At 34.9% G+C, this 20780-nt stretch overlaps 4 protein-coding genes across 5 annotated transcripts; 1 reads left to right on the forward strand and 3 right to left on the reverse strand.

Moving 5' to 3' along the window:
* LOC120140406 (probable lipid phosphate phosphatase 4) lies at positions 1-1960 on the reverse strand. Its single transcript, XM_039155393.1, has 8 exons — positions 1821-1960; positions 1324-1548; positions 1157-1244; positions 965-1074; positions 775-868; positions 491-679; positions 337-396; positions 1-158 (listed from the first exon to the last, which is right to left on the reverse strand). The coding sequence occupies exons 2-8, from the start codon at positions 1537-1539 to the stop codon at positions 46-48; spliced, it is 870 nt and encodes a 289-aa protein (XP_039011324.1). The 5' UTR covers positions 1540-1548; positions 1821-1960; the 3' UTR covers positions 1-45.
* A 445-nt stretch (positions 1961-2405) lies between these two features.
* On the reverse strand, positions 2406-3831 carry LOC120140489 (protein PLANT CADMIUM RESISTANCE 6-like). Its single transcript, XM_039155472.1, has 4 exons — positions 3171-3831; positions 2974-3045; positions 2650-2862; positions 2406-2544 (listed from the first exon to the last, which is right to left on the reverse strand). Exons 1-4 carry the CDS (start codon positions 3280-3282, stop codon positions 2459-2461), a joined length of 483 nt encoding a protein of 160 aa, XP_039011403.1. The 5' UTR covers positions 3283-3831; the 3' UTR covers positions 2406-2458.
* On the reverse strand, positions 3337-3803 carry LOC120140514 (calcium-binding protein P-like). The gene is made up of 2 exons (XM_039155488.1): positions 3424-3803; positions 3337-3376 (listed from the first exon to the last, which is right to left on the reverse strand). The coding sequence occupies exons 1-2, from the start codon at positions 3801-3803 to the stop codon at positions 3337-3339; spliced, it is 420 nt and encodes a 139-aa protein (XP_039011419.1).
* Positions 3832-9551: 5720 nt separating the features above from the next.
* LOC120140488 (carbon catabolite repressor protein 4 homolog 3) lies at positions 9552-19943 on the forward strand. 2 transcript variants are annotated; one of them, XM_039155470.1, is made up of 13 exons: positions 9552-9938; positions 10223-10386; positions 10473-10538; positions 10634-10686; positions 10798-10879; positions 16470-16556; positions 17693-17785; positions 17882-17914; positions 18045-18154; positions 18338-18449; positions 18562-18647; positions 18739-18823; positions 19602-19943. In XM_039155470.1, exons 1-13 carry the CDS (start codon positions 9653-9655, stop codon positions 19698-19700), a joined length of 1356 nt encoding a protein of 451 aa, XP_039011401.1. In that variant the 5' UTR covers positions 9552-9652; the 3' UTR covers positions 19701-19943. The 2 variants fall into 2 exon arrangements, with proteins under 2 accessions (XP_039011401.1, XP_039011402.1); XM_039155471.1 differs by lacking the exon at positions 16470-16556.
* The last annotated feature ends 837 nt before the right edge of the window (positions 19944-20780 follow it).

The following is a 20780-nucleotide window of genomic DNA, read 5'->3' on the forward strand; positions in this document are numbered from 1 at the left end:
TCTGCTTAATGTAGCTGTTGAACCCGATTCTACTAATCACATAGTTTATATTTCAATATCTGATTGATTCGTTTGGAGAGGGGTGACGGTGCTTTCTGGAGATTCAACATTACGTTGCATTTCAGCTATCATCTTGAAATATGCATGAGGTGCCCAACCTAGTTGATCAAAATTAAGATTTTGTTAAGAAGGAATGAACATCCGTTTGTAAATTACTAATCTTTGAAATATATAACAGTGTTCGAATGCAATGTTCCCGTATCTATATTTGAATTAAAATATGTAAGACACGAATGTATTCGAGGAAATGAAGTATCCGATGAACATTACACGTACCATCGTGATAATGAGGAAAGGGAAAGAATTGCAGGTAACAAAATGCTGCCATTGATGATCCTGCACCAGCAAAACAAATGAATGGAACATTTATTAGTTTTTTTCAGTAGAGGAAAATCATTAGTCGTCCAAGTTTAGTGTAGAACGGAGAGACCTATAAGAGCTCCGGCGAAAACATCTGTCCAATGATGCCAGTAGTCGTCAACGCGAGAAATACCGATAAGAACAGCAACGAGTACTGGGATAATCACGATACAATTTTTTGCCACATGACCTTGACGATCGAATGCCCGGATCTTTCCCGATAAATACCATGAAAGGAAACAAAGACCTGCGAAGGACCCTGCATAGGGGCAAACCACAAAACTGTTATGTTCCTCGCAGCATGATTAAAACCACTCCAGAAATCTAGAAAAATAAAATGGATGTTGATCTTACATGAAGTATGTCCACTAGGAAAACTTTTGTATCCTTCCTTTATAATCTTTGCATCCCCATGGCATATGACATCCCCGTTAACTTGGTCGAACACCTGTACATGTCGACAATATTCGAGATAAATGAAGGAAAAGCAAGCAATGAATCCTTGCCTTACAGGAAAAAAAATACATTGCTATGCAGCACACACCGCCTTTCCATCGGGGAAACACCGATAGAAGAAATTCGGTCTCGGCCTACCAACGGCGTCTTTGATAGAATCCGTAATAACTCCAGTTAGAAGAACAGAATATAGAATACCTAACTTGCATATCAAGAAACATTTCAATAAGTAACCATGATCGTATCAACTTAATTACAGTAAAAAAAGTGAAACAAGTACCTAGTACGGCGTGGTGAAGATCATAAATATCTTTTCTCCAATAGTAGTATAAGCCGAAAATCATGAAAGGCACGAATACTACAATAACCTAATTCAAATGGGGTTAGAAAACTTTTTATGATTGTTTTGAAAGCTACAATACAGATTTCAAGTTACAATACACATACTGGTACAGCCCACATCGGAATAGTGTCCTTATGGAAGGGGAATTTTAAATCCGTCATCATGTCTTGTCCGATGAAACGGTGAAATGGCTCGATATAGTTCAGCAGGCCGTCGATCACACCGAGAAGTATCAGCATCAACCAGCTATGTAAATTTGCTCTGGCCACCTTGATTCCATGAGATTTTATTGTATGAGTTCCCAGTGAGATCTCTGTCATCTTTTCCACCGGAGACAAAAATACCACAATTTGTAAATAATCAAATCATAATTTTTTTCTATTTTAAGACTAAAATATAAGTTTACCGCTATGTTAATTTTACAAAACTCGTACGAAAATTCACCCTAATTATCTAATTCAATTGATGCCTATGATTATTTTCGAAAAGATAATATTCAACGAATTTAAAATTTGAACCCTTGTATCCTACGATGAACAAAATCCCATTGATATCTACAAAATACTAGTAAATGCATAGAAAGAGGGAATGAATAAAAGTACCTTAAGGATGATGACGGTGGATTGCTGAAATTGGAGGAATCAACAAGCACTGAGAGAAAAGGGATTATTTCCTCATTTATTGTGTGCTGAAAGGAAGGGTTTTAATATATTTTTCTAACTCCAAGAAGAAAAAAAATAGTAATAATTTTACGGTTAGAAATGAAGGGGAAAATAACCCTCAGATTCCTGATTTTATTAGCATTTACCACCGTTCATTATTTTCATCGCAGCAAATTAAACTTCTTAATTTGTTTTTCTTTTTTAAATTACCGCAAGGATACGACATATCGGATTATGTAACCAATCTTGAAAATTGCTGATAATATCATGCTATTATTAGGTAAGAAACACGTTTAATGCAGGGAATGATTGATTGTCAAAGAGATATGAAACAATAATACGTAATATTTGTTTAAAGATTTTTAATTATTTAATGAACACTTATATCTTATATAGTATTTGAACCTAAAATTTCATTAAGATTATTTGATTCGTACAATTAAACACTTTAAATATAATTGAAATCATATAAAACCGACATAAAAATTACACATTATGAAGCCAATACAAACATAAACAAAGCAGTAAAATAAAAACAGATAAAAATCATTCGAAAAAATAAAACAGCTTCTCATCGTCAACCCATCATTCTTTGGTTCATCGGTGCCATCATTACCGGCGGCGGCTGTTGCATCTGGTTCCTCGCCAGGTTTCCATGCCATCCTACAAAAACATAAATAAGTTAATAAATAATTTCTTCGATCCATGATTACTGTCGTAATAAATATATTATATTATCAGTAAATGAGGCATGAATTGTATCATTACCAATAGAAGGATCCCAACCCCTATGTTGAAGCTCCCTGTATTCTTGACAAAGAGCACACCACTCGCAAAAGAAGTGGGTGACCCAATCGGGTGCCGGAGCTTCCGGCAACCCGAACTTGCTTCTTAGTTTGGTTCTGTAAGTGCATGACATTAGGCACGGCATCCCTATACAGAAGGCGATTGCACCGTAAAGCAGTCCACTGGTTCCACAAGCTGTTAAGTGCATCAACATTCAACAGCACCAAATCATTAGAACTTCCATATTTTATTCTAAAACACTTATTTCTTTTATCATATCAAAATTTTATGTATAAATATGCTTACTTGTGTGACCATCATCCACAATTTCCGCGATCTGGCCGAATGTCAAGCATGGGAAGAAGGCTGTCACCAGAGCTGAAAAGTAAAAAGAAAATATACATTAGCCATTAATTGTGAAGCGAGGACGTGTGTTTTTGTCTTTGTTTGTGCATGCCATGAACCCGGCGTGTTCGATATTGAAAATTTTAAAGAAGATTTACCGTTCATCGGATCATCCATGAAGTCGAAAAGACCACTTCTCCAACCGTAGCCTCCACCAGGCCCCACCGGGATCCCCGCCACGGCTGGTTTATGTGGTGAAGCAGGCGGCATACCAGCCTGATCAGGGGGCAAGAATTCGGTTGAGGAAACGCTTGTGGTGAAACGTTAGGGGCGTAACCAGTCTGAGATGGCGTCACTTGAGGACCTACATTTGCATACATCTGATTTGTAGGTGGGCTTTTCGGCGGGTACTGCACCGGTTGAGGTGGATAAGCCGCTGCTGGCTGCTGGTTTGGCATGTTAGTATATGCTGGATTCGGATTGTACTGCATGTTTTGAGGCGGGTATGGGGCGGGCCGCTGCGGAGGAGGATAGGCTTGGTTCGGTTGTTGTGGTGGGTATTGCGGTGGCTGCTGCTGTGCTGGTGGTGGATATTGTGGGGGCTGAGCCTGGGGATCAGTACCACCAGGTGCGCCCATTTGGTATTGTTGGCCTTGTTCATTGTGGTTCTGATAAGTTTGTGCTTGATACTCATCGGCTGCATTTGTAGTCGTTTCGAGGTTCGGATCATATTCTTGAGGGTGAAGCTCGTATTCCGTTTGTGCTTCAGGGTCTGCATCAGGGCGTCCCATCCCTTATTCTCTCGCTAGGATCTTCGTTTGAGATACTAGTTGATAGTAAAAGAAGGTTTTATGCTTACTTACAACAATTAAGCTTCTTTATAGGCAAAAAATATTGAAGTCAATGCTAGCTAACATCCAAAAGTACGTAGCAGCAATATTTTACTATAATGAATTCAAATGTGAACGAAATTTCCGAAATTTTGTAAAGTCAATAAAAGAATGCAATATATGTACAAAAATTAGCAAGTTGGATTTGGAGGAAGATAAGCATGAAGCGAGGAGGTAGTGGCGGAGGTGAGGATGTGTCCATACTGAAATTCAAATTGTTTATGTTATTTGTTCATTCTATTAATGGTACATATCTTAAAATTTTATTTATGTTTATCTTATAAAAAAAAATTATATTATTAATACATATGCACTCACCTTAAAAAAAATATTTTTGAATACAGGAGGGGGAGAGTGGGTAGCAAACAATTATAGTTGACTTAGGAGATGGTTGCTTCCGGGTAAGTTCATGTACGTGGTTTATGAACTTGTTTAACAAAGTCCACGGCGACATGACAGATGGGTTGGAATAATTGGAGTGGTTTACTTTGACGATTTGGATGCATGCAAGGCGTAGACTTTCAAACTTCCGATTCTCGGCTGGCAATGGGACCATCCAATGAATCCCATGTGCGAGTCCTATACATAGTACATTCACGCTAAGTTTACGTTGTAATTGTGCGCAACTTCTCTGCCCAAGTTTAGTCTCAAAGTCTTCTTCTCCATTGCACCCAGAAAAGTGTATGATTTTTTTTTATCATCCGTTATCTATTTAAAGAGTTAATATGTTTTCTCTCTCTCATTTCCTAAGACTTTGTCATGATTAAAATGAACCGACTCGTGTCACACAATTTTAGCTTATAAGTTTTCTGATGAAAATATCTACGTATACAAGACCTTAAACTCAATACTTTTTTAAATGATATCAAACTACTTATCACTTGAATCAACCTCAAAACTTGCTTAAATGATATCAAGTTACTTACCACTTGAACCAACCTCACTGTTTAGTATTTAATTAAAAGTTATTTAACCTATTGTTATTTGATCCATTGAAAGTTTGTAGGAAAATACTTAATTTATTTATCCATTGAAAGTTTGTAGGAAAATACTTAATTTATTTTAAATAGAAAACGGTTTGATGTATGAACTTATTTATATATAAGAATGTTCTTTCTAACGGAGTTGACGAAACTAATTCAAATCCAAAAAAATATACATATCGCTGTGGAATTTGATATAAAAACAAATCAAGTAGATTAATCTAAATTGAAGCAGAAACGGAGTCAACATTTTCATAATAAAAATAGTTCAAAATGGTTTAATTTAAAATTAAATAATTTTAATATAAAAACAATCCGGTTCACAACCCTCGATGGGCCAAATTTAGAACGACTTGATTTTCTTAAATTTGAAATAATCTTATACGAAATAATCAACTTGAACTAAAATTCTTCTGATTTTCATTTAAAAATTTAAAAAAATAGACTATATATATACACATATGTATTTAAAAAGTCATTATAACTGATGTCATTGCAGCATATATTCTTTAAAGATGCAACTGTGATTATGATTTGGTATACTCCTCTTCTGATTATGTTGTAATTTTTACGTGAATCTTCTATTTCTCATTCTTGGATTTAATATGATCAACATGAGCTGTCTCATTTAGTGCAATATTTATTAACATTTTAGTAAAAGAAAATAATGTTCAGATTTCACTAGTAATTTCATTTGATTTTAGAACGAAAAGGAAATTAATTTATGATATACAGTAATAGATTGGATATTTTATTTGAAGGAATTAATTTCTGAATGTAATTTTAATAACAATCTTAATTCTACTGATTTTTTTGGGGAAAGAAAATGAAATTAAATTATGGTAGCAGATTTTGACATTTAATTTGGAAAAGAAACCCCTACAAGATATAAATTAGTGGGGTTTTATTTTTTTATTTATAGAATAAAATAGAAGTATAAAAATATCTAAAGTATTATGCGAGATTGTTAAAAACTTTCAGCTATTTAAATATTTAAAGAGTATCAAATTTTAGTTTCGTACTACGTGTTTTTTTGTCAATTCATTTTTTGGAAAATACCATAAGAAATAGAAAAAACCAAGAGCAAAGAATTGAGAAATAGGAATAAAAAATATACAAATAAAAATCAAGAAAAGAGTAGTTAGTCTGTATATCAATTATATCTTATCAATATTTTATTAGCTTTATAGTTCTTGAGAAATTAATTTTTTAAAAAATAAGTTTTTTTAATAGGTTGGAGTGATTACAATGTAATATATGTTTGAAAGGCTCACAACCATTTGATAACGAATACTCAAACACCCCTACAGATTTCATGATCGAAACTGAGATTTCTCAGTATAACAACCATCTCTAACCATTGAATTTAGGGTAAACTATAGTAATGGTCACTGAACATTTCTGAAGCTTGCATTTAGGTCCCCAACTTTTAAAACTTGCAATACAGTCCCCCAACATTTATTCCGTTTGCAATATGGTCCCCAAACTTAAACCACCGTTAGAAATTAGGGTAAATTATATAAAAGGTTATTGAACTTTTCAGACACTTGAATTTAGGTCCCCCAACTTTTAAAACTTGCAAAATAGTCCTCAATTTCATTCTAAACCCCAATTTCCAAAGTAATTCAATTTCATTCTAAACCCTAAATTCCAAAATAATTCAATTAAATTCAATTATGTCAGATTTATTATTATTTAATTTCATCTTATTTCATGTGATACATATTTTTTATATAAATATAATAGTATAATTCTTATCTGTTGGAGAAATTTTTTAATTAAAAAAAGTAGTTAGGATATAGAAGAGGTTTAAAATAATTCGAATTTTAAATTTATAAAATGTTATTTTGACGTATAAATAAAAGTGTTAGGTTGACAACTTAACTATCTAGCCCTTTTTACTTTTGTCATCGATCTTTTAAATTTATCAATCATACAACATAATTATTTAACTGTTTCAACTAAGCCACTAGTCGTTACCAATTGATACAAATGATGAAGTGGCAGTTAAAAGGAATTGACATTATTATACATTCAGTCTTTATTATTTATATAATCAATTTGGTCCTAAATTAAATAGAATTTAATAAATTAATCATTTAATTAGGATCTGACATGTGTTAGCACATGATCATGACACGTGTCATTGGTGACACATGTCACCACCTAATTATTTATATATGCTATCAATTTGGTCCTAAATTAAATAAAATTTAATAAATTAATCATTTAACCATGATCTGACATGTGTTAACACATGATCATGATATATGTTATTGGTGACACATGTCACCACCTAATTAGAAGAAAATTAAGTTACAAAGAAGTAAAATTTAGGTCTTGGGCAAACTCAAACCTGAGTCACGCAAATGAAAGATACAGGGTGGAGCCACTAAGCTAACACCATCGTTTGTGTTAAGAGATATACAATAATACATATACTAATAGTATGACCAATGCCAGAAAAAAAAAATAATGGAAATGGAAATAATGAGATTTGAACTTCGGCAAAAAATTTGAAAACAATAAATGATGGGAAAATATTATATTTTTTACAATAAAAATATTATATTTGATAAATTGTTTGATAGGTTTAATATATTTTTTAAATATTAGTTGATACAATATTTTAAAAGAATAAATTTAAGATTTATATACTTTTAAACTAAATTTAATAATTATATTTTTCATATTTATAATTCATGATTATATATATAATCTTAAGTTGAGTATTTCTAATATAATTAATAATTTTAATTTCTTATTAAAAATAAAATATTCAAAAAATATAAATGATTCATACATTAATATGAATATATTTTTTATTTATACATCTAAATATAAATATACATTTATATAAATATATTTTTATTCGTATATTGAAATATTTTGATTAAAATATAAACATATTTAAATACTAGTTTATACAAGAAAAATAAAATATATCAAAAATAAAATGATTCATACATTTAAATATAAATTGAATCATTTATATTTTCTATACATCTATATTTAATAAGAAAATAAAATTATTGGGGGACTGTTTTGCAAGTTTTAAAAGTTGGGGACCTAAATTCAAGTGCCTGAAAAGTTCAATGACCCGTTTATATAATTTACCCTAATTTTCTAACAGTGATTTAAGTTGGGGGACCATATTGTAAACGGAATAAATGTTGGGGGACTGTATTGCAAATTTTAAAAGTTGGAGGACCTAAATGCAAGCTTCAGAAATATTCAGTGACCATTACTATACTTTACCCTTGAATTTATTTGATTCGTATTTAAATTCACATGTTTGTATACTTCTATATGTGATAATTTAAGTTGCATATATATAATTTATATATTTTTTAGAAATTTAATTATATATATATATATATATATATATATCAATATGAATTTTTAATAATTTAAGAGTATTTTTTTTAATTTTAAGGGGACCAATGAATTTTTTTAAATAAAAATTAGGGACTTAATAATAATTTTGTTTTTTCAAAGTTTTGAGGTCATGACATGGAGATTAACGTTGGACGTGGTCACGTTGAAAGATTAAGAGAAATAACAAGTTGAACAAAATTTTAATATTTAAATATGCAAATTATCCATTAATTAGTTAGTGGACGTGTAGTTGATGATGATTTAGTGATTCAGGACAAAACAATCGATGTTGAAAGTTTAATGTTAACTCTAGTGTTTATGTCATTTTCTACGGATCAGATCACTAGTTTTCTCTTTAATTTTGTTTAGCGGGTGGTTATACAGATTTTGATACTAGTTGTCAACTGCATTCTTTATTATTTTTATTTTTAAAAATAAAAATAAGGGTAAATAACACTAGTGACCATTTAACTATTGTCCAATTTCATTTTGACCATCGATGTTTTAATTTAATCAATCATACCACTCAACTATTTTAATGTTGTTAACAAGTCACTGGTCGTTAATTTTTTTTAACAAAAATGGTGATATTTCTGTTAAAAAAATTGGTATAATTATACATTTGGTCCTCAGTACTTACATATTCTATCAATTTAGTTCTAATTTTAAATTTAATTTAAAAAATTAACCCTCCAATCCAGAGGTGCCACGTGTCAACAAATTATTGCGACACATTTCCAAATTATGTGGTGGCACGTGTCATTTGGAAATGTGTCACAATAATTTGTTGACACATGGCACCTCCGTATTGGAGGGTTAATTTTTTAAATTAAATTAAAGTTATGACTAAATTGATAGAATATGTAAATATTGAGGACAAAATGTATAATTGTGCCAATTTTGTTAACTAATACGTCACCATCTCAGTTGAAAATTAACGGTCAGTGGCTTGATTGAAACATTTAAATAGTTGGATGGTCTGAATGATTAAATCAAAACATCGATAGTCAAAATGAATTTGGACAATAGTTAAGTGATCACCAGTGTAGTTTACCCTAAAAATAACTATCCATTTGAACACCAAACCACAATTGAAATGAAATAGTAAAATTTTATTCAAATTTTATGTACTTAAATTTCTTTAACAAGTTAAACAATTTTGTTATTTATATTTTTTGTTTTAATTGGTATTGGCCTATTGGGATATTTTAATTAGAAAAGTTAATGGATTTTTCCTAAATTTTATCAATTATAATAAAAATAAAAATGAGCGTTACAATTTACAACAAGAAGAAGATAAATATCCATAAAGAGTGGCGCCAAACGCCCAATGGAGGGCAGTTGACAGTTGAGCCTTTTATCCCTTTCTATCTTTAGCTACCTGCTTCCATGGGGTGCTCCGCTTGTTCTTGGCTCTACCCCTTTAGTCCCATGACAATGGCCTCCTCAACTCTCGGACAACCTTTACATAAACCCATCTTCTTCAAGCCCATCACTGCCATTTCTTGTTCCATGGTTGGCCCAACAAGTTCTTCATCGTCCTCTTCGACTGGATCATACGGCACTGGCTGTAGCAACCCAATCCGTCGACACCTACCACTGTCCACATCGTATGATACTCCTCCTGAGATCCTCCGCCACTGGATCGAACTTCAACAACCTCAAGCTTCTCAAGGTAAACGATTCAGTACTTTTTTTTCCATATAAATTACATTGGTCAAGCATCTTAAGCTGCATACAAAAGCTTAATAACAATTTTGAATGCAATAATTGGTTGTATTTCAATGAATTTCTCTCGGGGTTTCTATTGAAGCTATGACTATTGTGTTTAATGAATTTGTTGCAGTTATTTGTTTCGTCTCCATCAATCAAGATTTTCGGTTAATTAGCAGTATTTTTAATGAAATAGAAAGCTTGATTATGGATTTAATTTACTTTAATGCTTAATCTGTGTTCCAGATAGATTTACTGTGGCATCGTATAACATATTGGGAGACAGAAATGCTTCAAAACACAAGGATTTGTACCTAAATGTTCCTTCAGATTACATAAGATGGGGTTACCGGAAAAGGGTCTTATGTGAAGAAATAATGAGATGGAACCCAGATATAATTTGTATGCAAGTAAGCTTTCTATCTTTTCTTCTTTTATTCAGAATTCATTCAAATGATTAAACTTTCAACTAAAGGGTGCTAGTTAATTGCCTTAGGAGGTGGACAAGTACTTTGATCTAAGGAACACCATGGAGAAGGCAGGATATGTTGGTTCTTATAAGGTTAAATTTTCTGTTGGAGGTTTACTCTGTCTATGCATTTTAATAAAAGTTATTTATCAGAACAATTATGAAATTTGACATGAAATGTATGACAGCGGCGCACAGGAGATAATGTTGATGGGTGTGCTACATTTTGGAAACCTTCCAAGTGAGCAAGTTATAGCATCTTTGATTAATGTCTGATTTTTTTTTTTGAAGATTAATGTCTGAAAATTTGACTTGCTTGATTTTGTATCGTTTAATTCCTTTCTGTGGTCAGGTTCCGATTGTTGGAGACGGAAAGCATCGAATTTAAGGGATTTGGTCTTCGTGATAATGTTGCTCAGCTTTCTGTTTTTGAGGTAGGCATGAATTAGTACCGGTGTTTTATAATGTTGTAATAGGTGCTTCTTGCAGCGTTGCTCTGGATGTTGAATTCAAGGCTTTCAAGCTTTCTTTTCGGTACTTAAAATCTTATAGATAATTCCAACAAATTTGATCCCAAGCAGGGATGGACCGAGGGGGGCGGATGGGGCATTCACCCCTTGAAAATTTAAAATTACCATATATTTTAGATTTTCTCTATGTATCTTCTATTGAAAATATGTTTTCGTCCCCTTCTAAAATTTTAGAAGTTCGCCCCTTAACATAAACTTCTGCGTCCGTCCCTGATCCAAAGCTCTAGAAAGTTGTCAGCTAACATAAGTTGAAAACTTTCAGAAAATATCTGCACTAATCTTGTTCGTTAATCCTTCTTCCCCAGGTAGCATTTTTTTTTCTTCGTTAATTTCAGTTTTTTAGCAGTTCTATATGATAATCACCATTTGCAAAATATGCACCTTTCTTATTGTTAGGTATGGCTCATAAATATACCAGTAAAGAGGACAGGAGATGGAGCAGAGTGAGCGAACATCAACTGTCCTTACAAAGAAAGTCTCGTTGTGGGGTTACGAATTATGTGGGTTGGGGGTGCGGGGGCGCAGCCCCGCGGTACGGTACAGGGTTAATTTTGTAATTATGTACCAGGGTTTTCTATTATAAATAGAGATGTAACCTAGACCTAAAATATCATTGAATAAAAACTTCTAGCGCCGCCTAGGCACCGAGGACGTAAGCACATTGCCGAACCTCGTAAAATTCTCGTGTTCTTTTGTTTTCTTTACCCGTTTTCGCCAACAATTGGTATCAGATGTCAGGAGCAAAATTCGAAGTCGCGAAATTCGATGGTCAGGGTAACTTCGGATTATGGCAAACGAGGGTGAAGGATCTATTGGCGCAGCAAGGGATCTTGAAGGCTTTGCGATCTACAAAGCCGGCGTCGATGGATGAGGAAGATTGGGAAGAATTGCAGCAGGGAGCGGCAGGAACCATACGATTATGCTTGGCGGACGAGGTCATATATCACGTCATGCATCTATCGTCTCCAGACGAAATTTGGAGGAAGTTGGAAAGTCAGTTTATGTCCAAATCCTTAACGACAAAACTGTATCTGAAGCAGCGGCTGTATGGGCTGAAGATGCAGGGTGATCACGATTTGGCGCAACACGTGAATGTCTTCAATCAAATCGTTTCTGATCTGGCTCGGCTTGATGTGAAAATTGAGGATGAAGACAGAGCGATGATTCTGTTGTGTTCGTTGCCTCCCTCTTACGAACACATGGTGACTACTCTTACATATGGGAAAGAGACTATCAATGTTGAGGAGATTACTGCAGCCTTGTTGGCTCACAACCAGCGGAAGCAGAATGCAGGGGAAAGCTCTCAAGCCGATAGCTTATATGTCAAGGGTAATCGAGATCGTGGACGGAAGCCAGAGAAGGCAGGGTCCGGGAAGCGGAATTCCAGATCCAAATCCAGGGATAAGAAGACGATTCACTGTTACAAGTGCAAGGAGGCGGGACATATGAAGCGAGACTGTCCGAAGTTGAAAAAGCAGACTGATGAGAAGCGTGATGGCTCATCCAAGTCTGTGAACGTGGTTGAGGATGATAATTCTGATTGCAGTGAGGGTGATATGCTTTCTATTTCAACGACACAATTGACGGATGCTTGGATTCTTGATTCTGGATGTTCTTATCACATCACGCCAAATAGGGAATGGTTTTCGACATACAGGCCGGTTAATTCTGGTTCGGTTTATTTGGGTGATGATCGATGTTGCAATATTGTTGGTATTGGTGATGTCAGAATTAAGATGCACGATGGCTCCGTTCGGACGTTGAGTGGTGTTCGACATATCCCAGACTTGAAGAAGAATTTGATTTCCTTGGGCACTTTGCACAAGAATGGTTTTATCCCTAAGGCTGACGAGGATAGGGAAACCATTCGGATTGTTAAAGGAGCATTGACTGTGATGAAAGGCAAGATGACTGCAGGGAATATCTACAGATTGTTAGGGAGTACCGTTGCAGGTGGAGTTCACTCTGTTGAGTCCTGTGATGATACGACAAAATTGTGGCATATGCGCCTTGCTCATCTTAGTGAACGTGGTATGACAGAATTACACAAGAGAAACTTGTTGCATGGTGTCAAAAGCTGTAAGCTCGACTTTTGCAAGTATTGTGTTCTTGGTAAACAGACTAAAGTCCGTTTCAAGACTGCGAAGCACACAACTCAAGGGATTCTTGATTATGTGCATTCTGATGTATGGGGGCCTTCCACGACATCGTCTTTGGGTGGATCTAGGTACTATGTTACTTTTATTGATGATTTTTCACGGAAAGTTTGGGTGTATTTTTTGAAACAGAAATCTGAAGTTTTTAAGAAGTTCAAGTTGTGGAAAGCTGAGGTAGAAAACCAAACAGGACGAAAAATCAAGTGTTTGCGGTCTGACAATGGTACGGAGTACACAGATTCACAGTTCCTACAATTCTGTAAGGAGCATGGGATTCAGAGGCATTTTACAGTGCGCAAGACACCACAACAGAATGGTGTTGCGGAACGAATGAACAGGTCGTTGAATGAAAGAGCCAGATGTTTGCGGTTGAATGCGGGGCTTCCCAAACACTTCTGGGCTGAGGCTGTTAACATGGCGTGTTACCTTATCAACAGATCGCCAAGGGCATCGCTGGCTGGGAAAGTTGCAGAAGAGGTATGGACTGGTCATGATGTTAGTTTTGATAACTTACGGATTTTTTGTTGTCCTGCTTATGTGCATGTACCTGCTGATGAGAGATCCAAACTTGATGCAAAATCGAAGGAGTGCATTTTTCTGGGTTACAAGAAAGGTGTCAAAGGATTCAAGTTCTGGGATCCAGTTGCGAAGAAAGTTGTGATTAGTAGAGATGTCGTTTTGATGAACAATCCATGTTGCAGCAGAAGCAAGACACGACAGTGGTGGATTTCGAGCAGTTTCCAGTTGAGAAACCAGAAACTTCTCAACCGACTTCTGGTGGTTCCACTACGGATGATTTGCAGGATTATAGTCTCGCCAGAGACAGGGTGAGACGGACGAATATAAAGCCTCCGAACAGATTGGGTTTTGAAGACTTGGTATCTTTTGCACTTATTGTTAGCAGTGATGATCCGGTTACTTTTCATGATGCCGTTACTAGTCAGGAAAACGACAAGTGGATGGCAGCCATGGTTGAGGAGATGGAGTCTTTAAATCACAATCGCACATGGGAGTTAGTTCCCCTTCCTGAGGGTAAGAAGCCGATTGGTTGCAAATGGGTGTATAAGAAGAAACCAGTAGTAACAGAAAAAGGGGGGGAGAAGTTCAAGGCTCGTTTGGTAGCGAAGGGTTTTTCACAGCAGAAAGGAGTTGATTATGATGAAATCTTTTCTCCTGTGGTCAGGCACACTTCAATCCGAGCAGTACTTGCATTGGTGGCTAGTTGGGATTTGCATTTAGAGCAGATGAATGTTAAAACTGCTTTTTTGCATGGTGATTTAGAGGAGCAGATCTACATGCGGCAACCTGAAGGTTTCACTCAATCTGGAAACGAGCATTTAGTTTGCAGATTGAAGAAATCTTTGTACGGGTTGAAACAGTCTCCAAGACAGTGGTATAAACGGTTTGACTCCTATATGATCAAGATTGGCTACAACCGATGTGAGTATGATTGTTGTGTCTATGTTAGAGCCTTGATGATGATTCTTTATTTTTCTATTACTGTATGTTGATGATATGTTGATTGCTGCGAAGAACATGGATGATGTTATCTGTTTGAAAACTTTATTGAGTCAGGAATTTGATATGAAAGATTTAGGTGCTGCAAAGAAAATTCTTGGAATGAAAATTTGCAGGGACAGAGACTCAAGGAAACTGCGGCTATCTCAACGGGGTTATGTTGAGAAAATGCTAGAAAGGTTTGCGATGAGCAGCGCAAAACCAGTTAGCACTCCATTGGCGAATCACTTTAAGCTCTCATCAGAACAGTGCCCCAAGACAGATAAGGAAGCTGAAGATATGGCAAAGGTTCCGTATTCTAATGCTGTTGGCTGCTTGATGTATGCGATGGTATGTACTCGTCCTGATTTAGCTCATGCTGTTAGTCAAGTTTGTAAGTACATGTCTAAACCTGGTAAGCAACATTGGGAAGCAGTCAAGTGGATCTTTCGGTACTTAAAGGGTACTGTGGGACATGGAATTGTTTTTGGGAGTCAGCGGGATAATCCTTTGGTTGTAGGATATGTGGATTCAGACTATGCAGGTGACTTGGATATAGAAGATCTACGACAGGGTATGTCTTTACTCTTGGTGGAGGGCCTATTTGTTGGAAGTCTACTGTTCAATCTATTGTGGCTCTATCTACAACTGAAGCTGAGTACATGGCAGCGGTTGAAGCTGCAAAAGAAGCTTTATGGCTTACTGGTTAGTGAAGGAGTTGGTGTTCAACAAGGTGGAGTTCAGTTGCTTTGTGATAATCAAAGTGCTATTCACTTGGCTAAGAATCAGGTGTATCGTGCTAGAACTAAACATATTGATGTAAGGTTCCACAAGATCAGAGAGTTGGTTGCATATGGAGAGGTTTTGTTTCAGAAGGTACATACTGATGAAAATGCCGCTGATATGTTCACTAAGCCAGTTACGACAGACAAGTTCAAGCATTGCTTGGACTTGTTGAATGTTTCGAGTTGTTAAAGAATTAAGGTAACCCAACCCACATTGAATTTTCCAAGAGGCAGGATATTCGCCAAGGTGGAGATTTGTTAGGTATGGCTTATAAATATACCAGTAAAGAGGACAGGAGATGGAGCGGAGTGAGCGAAGCGAACATCAACTGTCCTTACAAAGAAAGTCTCGTTGTGGGGTTACGAATTATATGGGTTGGGGGTGCGGGGGCGCAGCCCCCGCGGTACGGTACAGGGTTAATTTTGTAATTATGTACCAGGGTTTTCTATTATAAATAGAGATGTAACCTAGACCTAAAATATCATTGAATAAAAACTTCTAGCGCCGCCTAGGCACCGAGGACGTAAGCACATTGCCGAACCTCGTAAAATTCTCGTGTTCTTTTGTTTTCTTTACCCGTTTTCGCCAACACTTATCTTACTCGGGCATGTTCTACTCACACAGACTCGAAGAATACCATATTATAAGAATTTGATCCACAGTTTTAATTCTTTACCTTAAATTAATATTGTTCTTTCTTAGTCTTTTAGCTGTTATTTGTATGACAAGCATATAATGTAAAAGCTACAAAGAAGTGGGGCAGGAGTATTAATATTACCATCGTCTGGTATGCATGCATATCACACTGAGAAGTTATTGAAGATTATGCCTTAACATAGATTCTGTTTGAACTTAATATTCTAAGTCGTTTAGTATTACTGGTTGGCTTACTCAATATTAAGCTGAAAATGCTACCTGTTTTATTCACGTTTCTATAAATAATTTGCATAAGATTGAAGTTAAATTCCATTTTCCTTTTTAACATGTTCATATTGGCTTATGCCGTTCATGGAAGACTTGTCCATTCCATATTTGATTCCATTACATACAGACAGATGTGCAGAGATGAATCTAGAAGACTAGTTGCTGGTAACATCCATGTGCTGTATAACCCAAGCCGTGGAGAAGTAAAGCTAGGTCAAGTAAGTCTCTTTGCATTATTCATGTATAAAAATAATTATCATTTAACCATCTTTTAAGCCAGAATGAATTATAACTTCTCCAATATGGTTTTTGGTGTATACTTTTATGCTTTGGCACAGAAGCATGTCATGTTTAAATTATACACAGCAGATAGTATAACAGAAAAATTAAAGGCTTAACGATACCTGAGGCCTTCAAATTTTTGGAGAAAAAAAATACAATAATTTATTTTCCATTCAATGTGATCCTTACACTAAGAAAAAAATATTTTGACCCTTTGACCAATTATACATACATACATCTAATCATATTTCGGGTAATTCAAAGGACTATTCGTGAGCCCTAACATATCGTATAATAAGTTAGCATATAAAGCTCCGAATTTGTGTTTTTATGGTCTTATAGACTTATGTTTAAGTAATATTCAAAAAAGAAAAAGCATAAAAATATTATTATACTTTAAATTTAAATAATTTCTTAATTTTTATTTTTATTTTCATAAAAATTAATTAAACACTCGAACTTTCTAAAAAATCGATTAAACTCCTCTTCCACGTCATTATCCACCATGGACTGTTATGCCATCACCATGAACCGCTACACCAGTATCTAAATGGTCAACATAACTTTTCATTAGTTAGAGAGCCAAATTGATTTTTTTTCTTTCAATTTAAGGATCACATTGGATGTAAAAATAAGTTCAGGGATCAAATTGATTTTTATTTTAAAATTGAGAGCATAAGATGCTATTTAGCCAAAATTAAATAATATTAAGGACAGAGATAACTATATTATATATGCAAAAAACAAAATGAAGCGTGCGTATTAAAGACGCCACCGTTTTTAGTGCATTGTATTTCTTTTATTCGTAGCGCGCTTTATGTTATGTCTTTTCCCTTATGGGGATGTCCCTCTTCATTATAGAATTAACAAGTTCAATCTTCGTGCTTCTTTTAACTTATCTAATTGATTGTTTTGGTCTTGGGAGGTGTGTTTGCCATTTGGCAGAAGATGACATTGGTTGCATTTTACAGCTTCTTTTCTCCATTATTTGTTTCTAAGTTGTAATACTAAATGGCTTCAATTTGCTTTGGTAATTTTCCCTTGTTTTTAATTTAACCACCTTTGTTTCTAGATTCGTTCTTTCTCCTCAAGGGCACAAGAACTCTCCAACAGATGGGGAAATGCCCCAGTTGTGCTTGGTGGCGATTTTAATAGCACTCCTCAGGCGTGCATCTGAATTTTGTTCTATTTACATATATATTCTTATCACCATGCAACTATACTTCTCGGTAAATGCTAATTGTTCCAATGTTTGTGACAGAGTGCAATATACAAGTTCTTGTCAACGTCAGAGGTAACATTCTATTGAACCTTTTATCCATGAAAACTGTTCTGCTACAAAATTCTCTTCTTCATGGTTTGCCAGTGATGATTAATGGAATCTAATTATATTTAAACATATGGCCTGTCCTTTCCTTTTGCAGCTGAACATCAAGTTGTATAACAGAAGAGAGTTGTCAGGCCAGAGAAGTTGCCACCCTTCTCAAGTTCTGGGTGCTAACAGCGAATTGAATTCATTTACTGTTCTGGACAAGTACTTTTTCCTTTTCAACACCTTATCATTGTTCCTAATTGCTTTCAGATTGTGTGTGTTTATGCATGTAACATGATATTGATGATAATTGGCCTATAATATTTTCCCATCAGTTCCTCGTCTCAAACTCATTTCTTCTTCCGGTAATTTCTGATTAATATAATTCAGTAATTCTCATTTCAGACTTTTGAATGATTGCTGGACTGACGAGGAGGTTAAAGCTGCAGCAGGAACTGCTAATAGTGATTTTGTTATGCACCCATTGCAGCTTAGTAGCTCTTATGCTACGGTAAAGGTATGCATGGACACATTTAGATACGTATACGGAAAAATAATTAGATTGTTCTATATTATTATCGTTCATCTCCAGTTATTTGGGGAGTTTGTAACGGTTATTATTTTCTCAGGGTTCTACAAATACACGGGACTCGAATGGTGAACCTTTAGCTACTTCCTACCACTCTAAGTTTCTTGGAACTGTTGATTATTTATGGTACAAGGCTTTCTGGACTCCGTAATTATATTATAGTGGCATCGCGGCTTTTGACAATGAGCAAAACTTAAGATTGCTTGACTTGGTACAGGTACTCAGAAGGCATTCTACCTATTAGAGTTTTGGATACTCTTCCAATTGATACGCTCAGAAGGACTGGTGGCCTTCCATGGAAGGTAAGAACAATATATAACCAACCGCCCTGTTCTTTACGAGTCTTTGCTTCTTGAGTATTTATTGTTACTTTTTTAACTGTGGAATCCTTTTCTTTTGTCTTTGGAGGGAGACATGTTGATTAAAACAACGTGATTGAGCTCTGTGTTGCTTCAACTTTTCATTTCTCTTGAAGTGGTCCACAATTTTAAATATGGGGTGTTGGAATATAAGCCTCTTAGGACCCTCCAAACATATGAAAAAACTTGGACATAAGCCATGTTCGACATTGACCTCTTAGGATGAATTGATGAATGCATTTTTCTTTTCATTTTCAGCCATCAAATTGATGAAGCCATTTAAGATATTAAGAACAAACAAATCTCGGAGAGCATACTGGGTTATATCATATATGGAACACTAGGGTCCACAATTTTCTGCATGAAACTGGAGCTGCTGACCTTAATTTGACCGGAAATATAAGCATCTGCCGATTTCACATTAAAAACAAAAGAAAAAACTTTGGGTAATAATTCCAATGGATGTATATCTTATTGTTTCCAACCACTATCCTTCTTGTAAGCGTTTGCTCGAAAACAATTAATGATATGTTGTGAAAAATTCTAATACAACATAGGGGGATTGTAGAGCGGTTCTGAGTTCTTATATTTTTGTTTCTAGATATTGCAACTCTTTCGGTCTCTTCAGTTTGTTCCTTTTTTATCTGTTTAAGGGTGATAATTTAGGCATATTACTCTCAATATTCATTTCCCATCTGACCCTGGTTCTATTACCATACAGAAAATAGGAAGTGATCATTTGGCTTTGGTTTCGGAATTTGTCTTCTCTAAAAGAAACGAAGACGATAAACCGGGTACGGCAGTCCTCCGTTCAGATTAAATCCCCCAGTCTGACTGCAAACAAAAATATTGAACACACTGCATTTACTCTACGAAGGGACGATCAATGTGTGGGGTGGGTGATAATTGATAACTATGGCTGGAAACATAGTAGCAGTTGCATGAGATTTCTTAGCATACAGGGACCTACTGGCTTTCATTGCTAAATTTTTATTTACATCCCTGAACGTGTCTTGTAAATAATGCCCCCTTTTTGAAATACGTAAGATATGCTGATTATTTTTCCCCTTTTTGGTCTGACCCAAGTTGATCGAGATAGGATTAGACATTAAATTGTTGGACCACCAATGTTCATGTCCTCATCATGATGTGTTTAAATAACATGTAGACACATGATAATAATGTAGGAAACTTTTATGGTATAGTTTCAAATTTGATGCACTATGCCTTACCATGTTTTCATACCCAAACTCATATTGCTAATTATGGCAAATTCCATTACAAAGTTCATTTAAAAGATTGAAAGCTACCACTACCTGGTTTTTTCTATTAAATACACGTTTCATTATGCACATTACAAACTGCTAACTTTCAAAATTATCCCATAAAAAATACAAATTATTATTTTCAATGATATTTATTATCAACAAAACATAATTTATTTCTTATAATAGTGTCATTCAATCTCTTTTATTTTAAAATAGTATTCATTTATTTATATAAAAATTAATAACTGTATTTATCTCAAAACTAATATAAATATAAAAATATACCATAAAACTTTTGAACAAAATATAAATATGAATATATCTAACTGCTACGGTATTTGATTGTGCTTAATATTTAATATTTAAATTATAATATAAGTTAAGCTTTAATTTGGTAGTACTTAAAACAAATTTTAAAATAATTAAATTTTTTATTTTAAAAATAAAACTTCACATGCGTTGCTCATATTTCCACGTCAACCATATATGCGGGCCAAAAGTTATCCAATAATAAAATATCCCATACTGGATCTAAGCCGTCAAACTCATTCCATTCAACGCCCCGACGGTCGCATTTGACCGACGTTTCCATACTCATTTAAATCCGGTCCGCATACGTCACCCAATCACAA

The sequence above is a fragment of the Hibiscus syriacus genome, unplaced genomic scaffold (genome assembly GCF_006381635.1).
Source record: "Hibiscus syriacus cultivar Baekdansim isolate YM2019G1 unplaced genomic scaffold, ASM638163v2 tig00110785_pilon, whole genome shotgun sequence".
NCBI lineage: Eukaryota > Viridiplantae > Streptophyta > Magnoliopsida > Malvales > Malvaceae > Hibiscus > Hibiscus syriacus.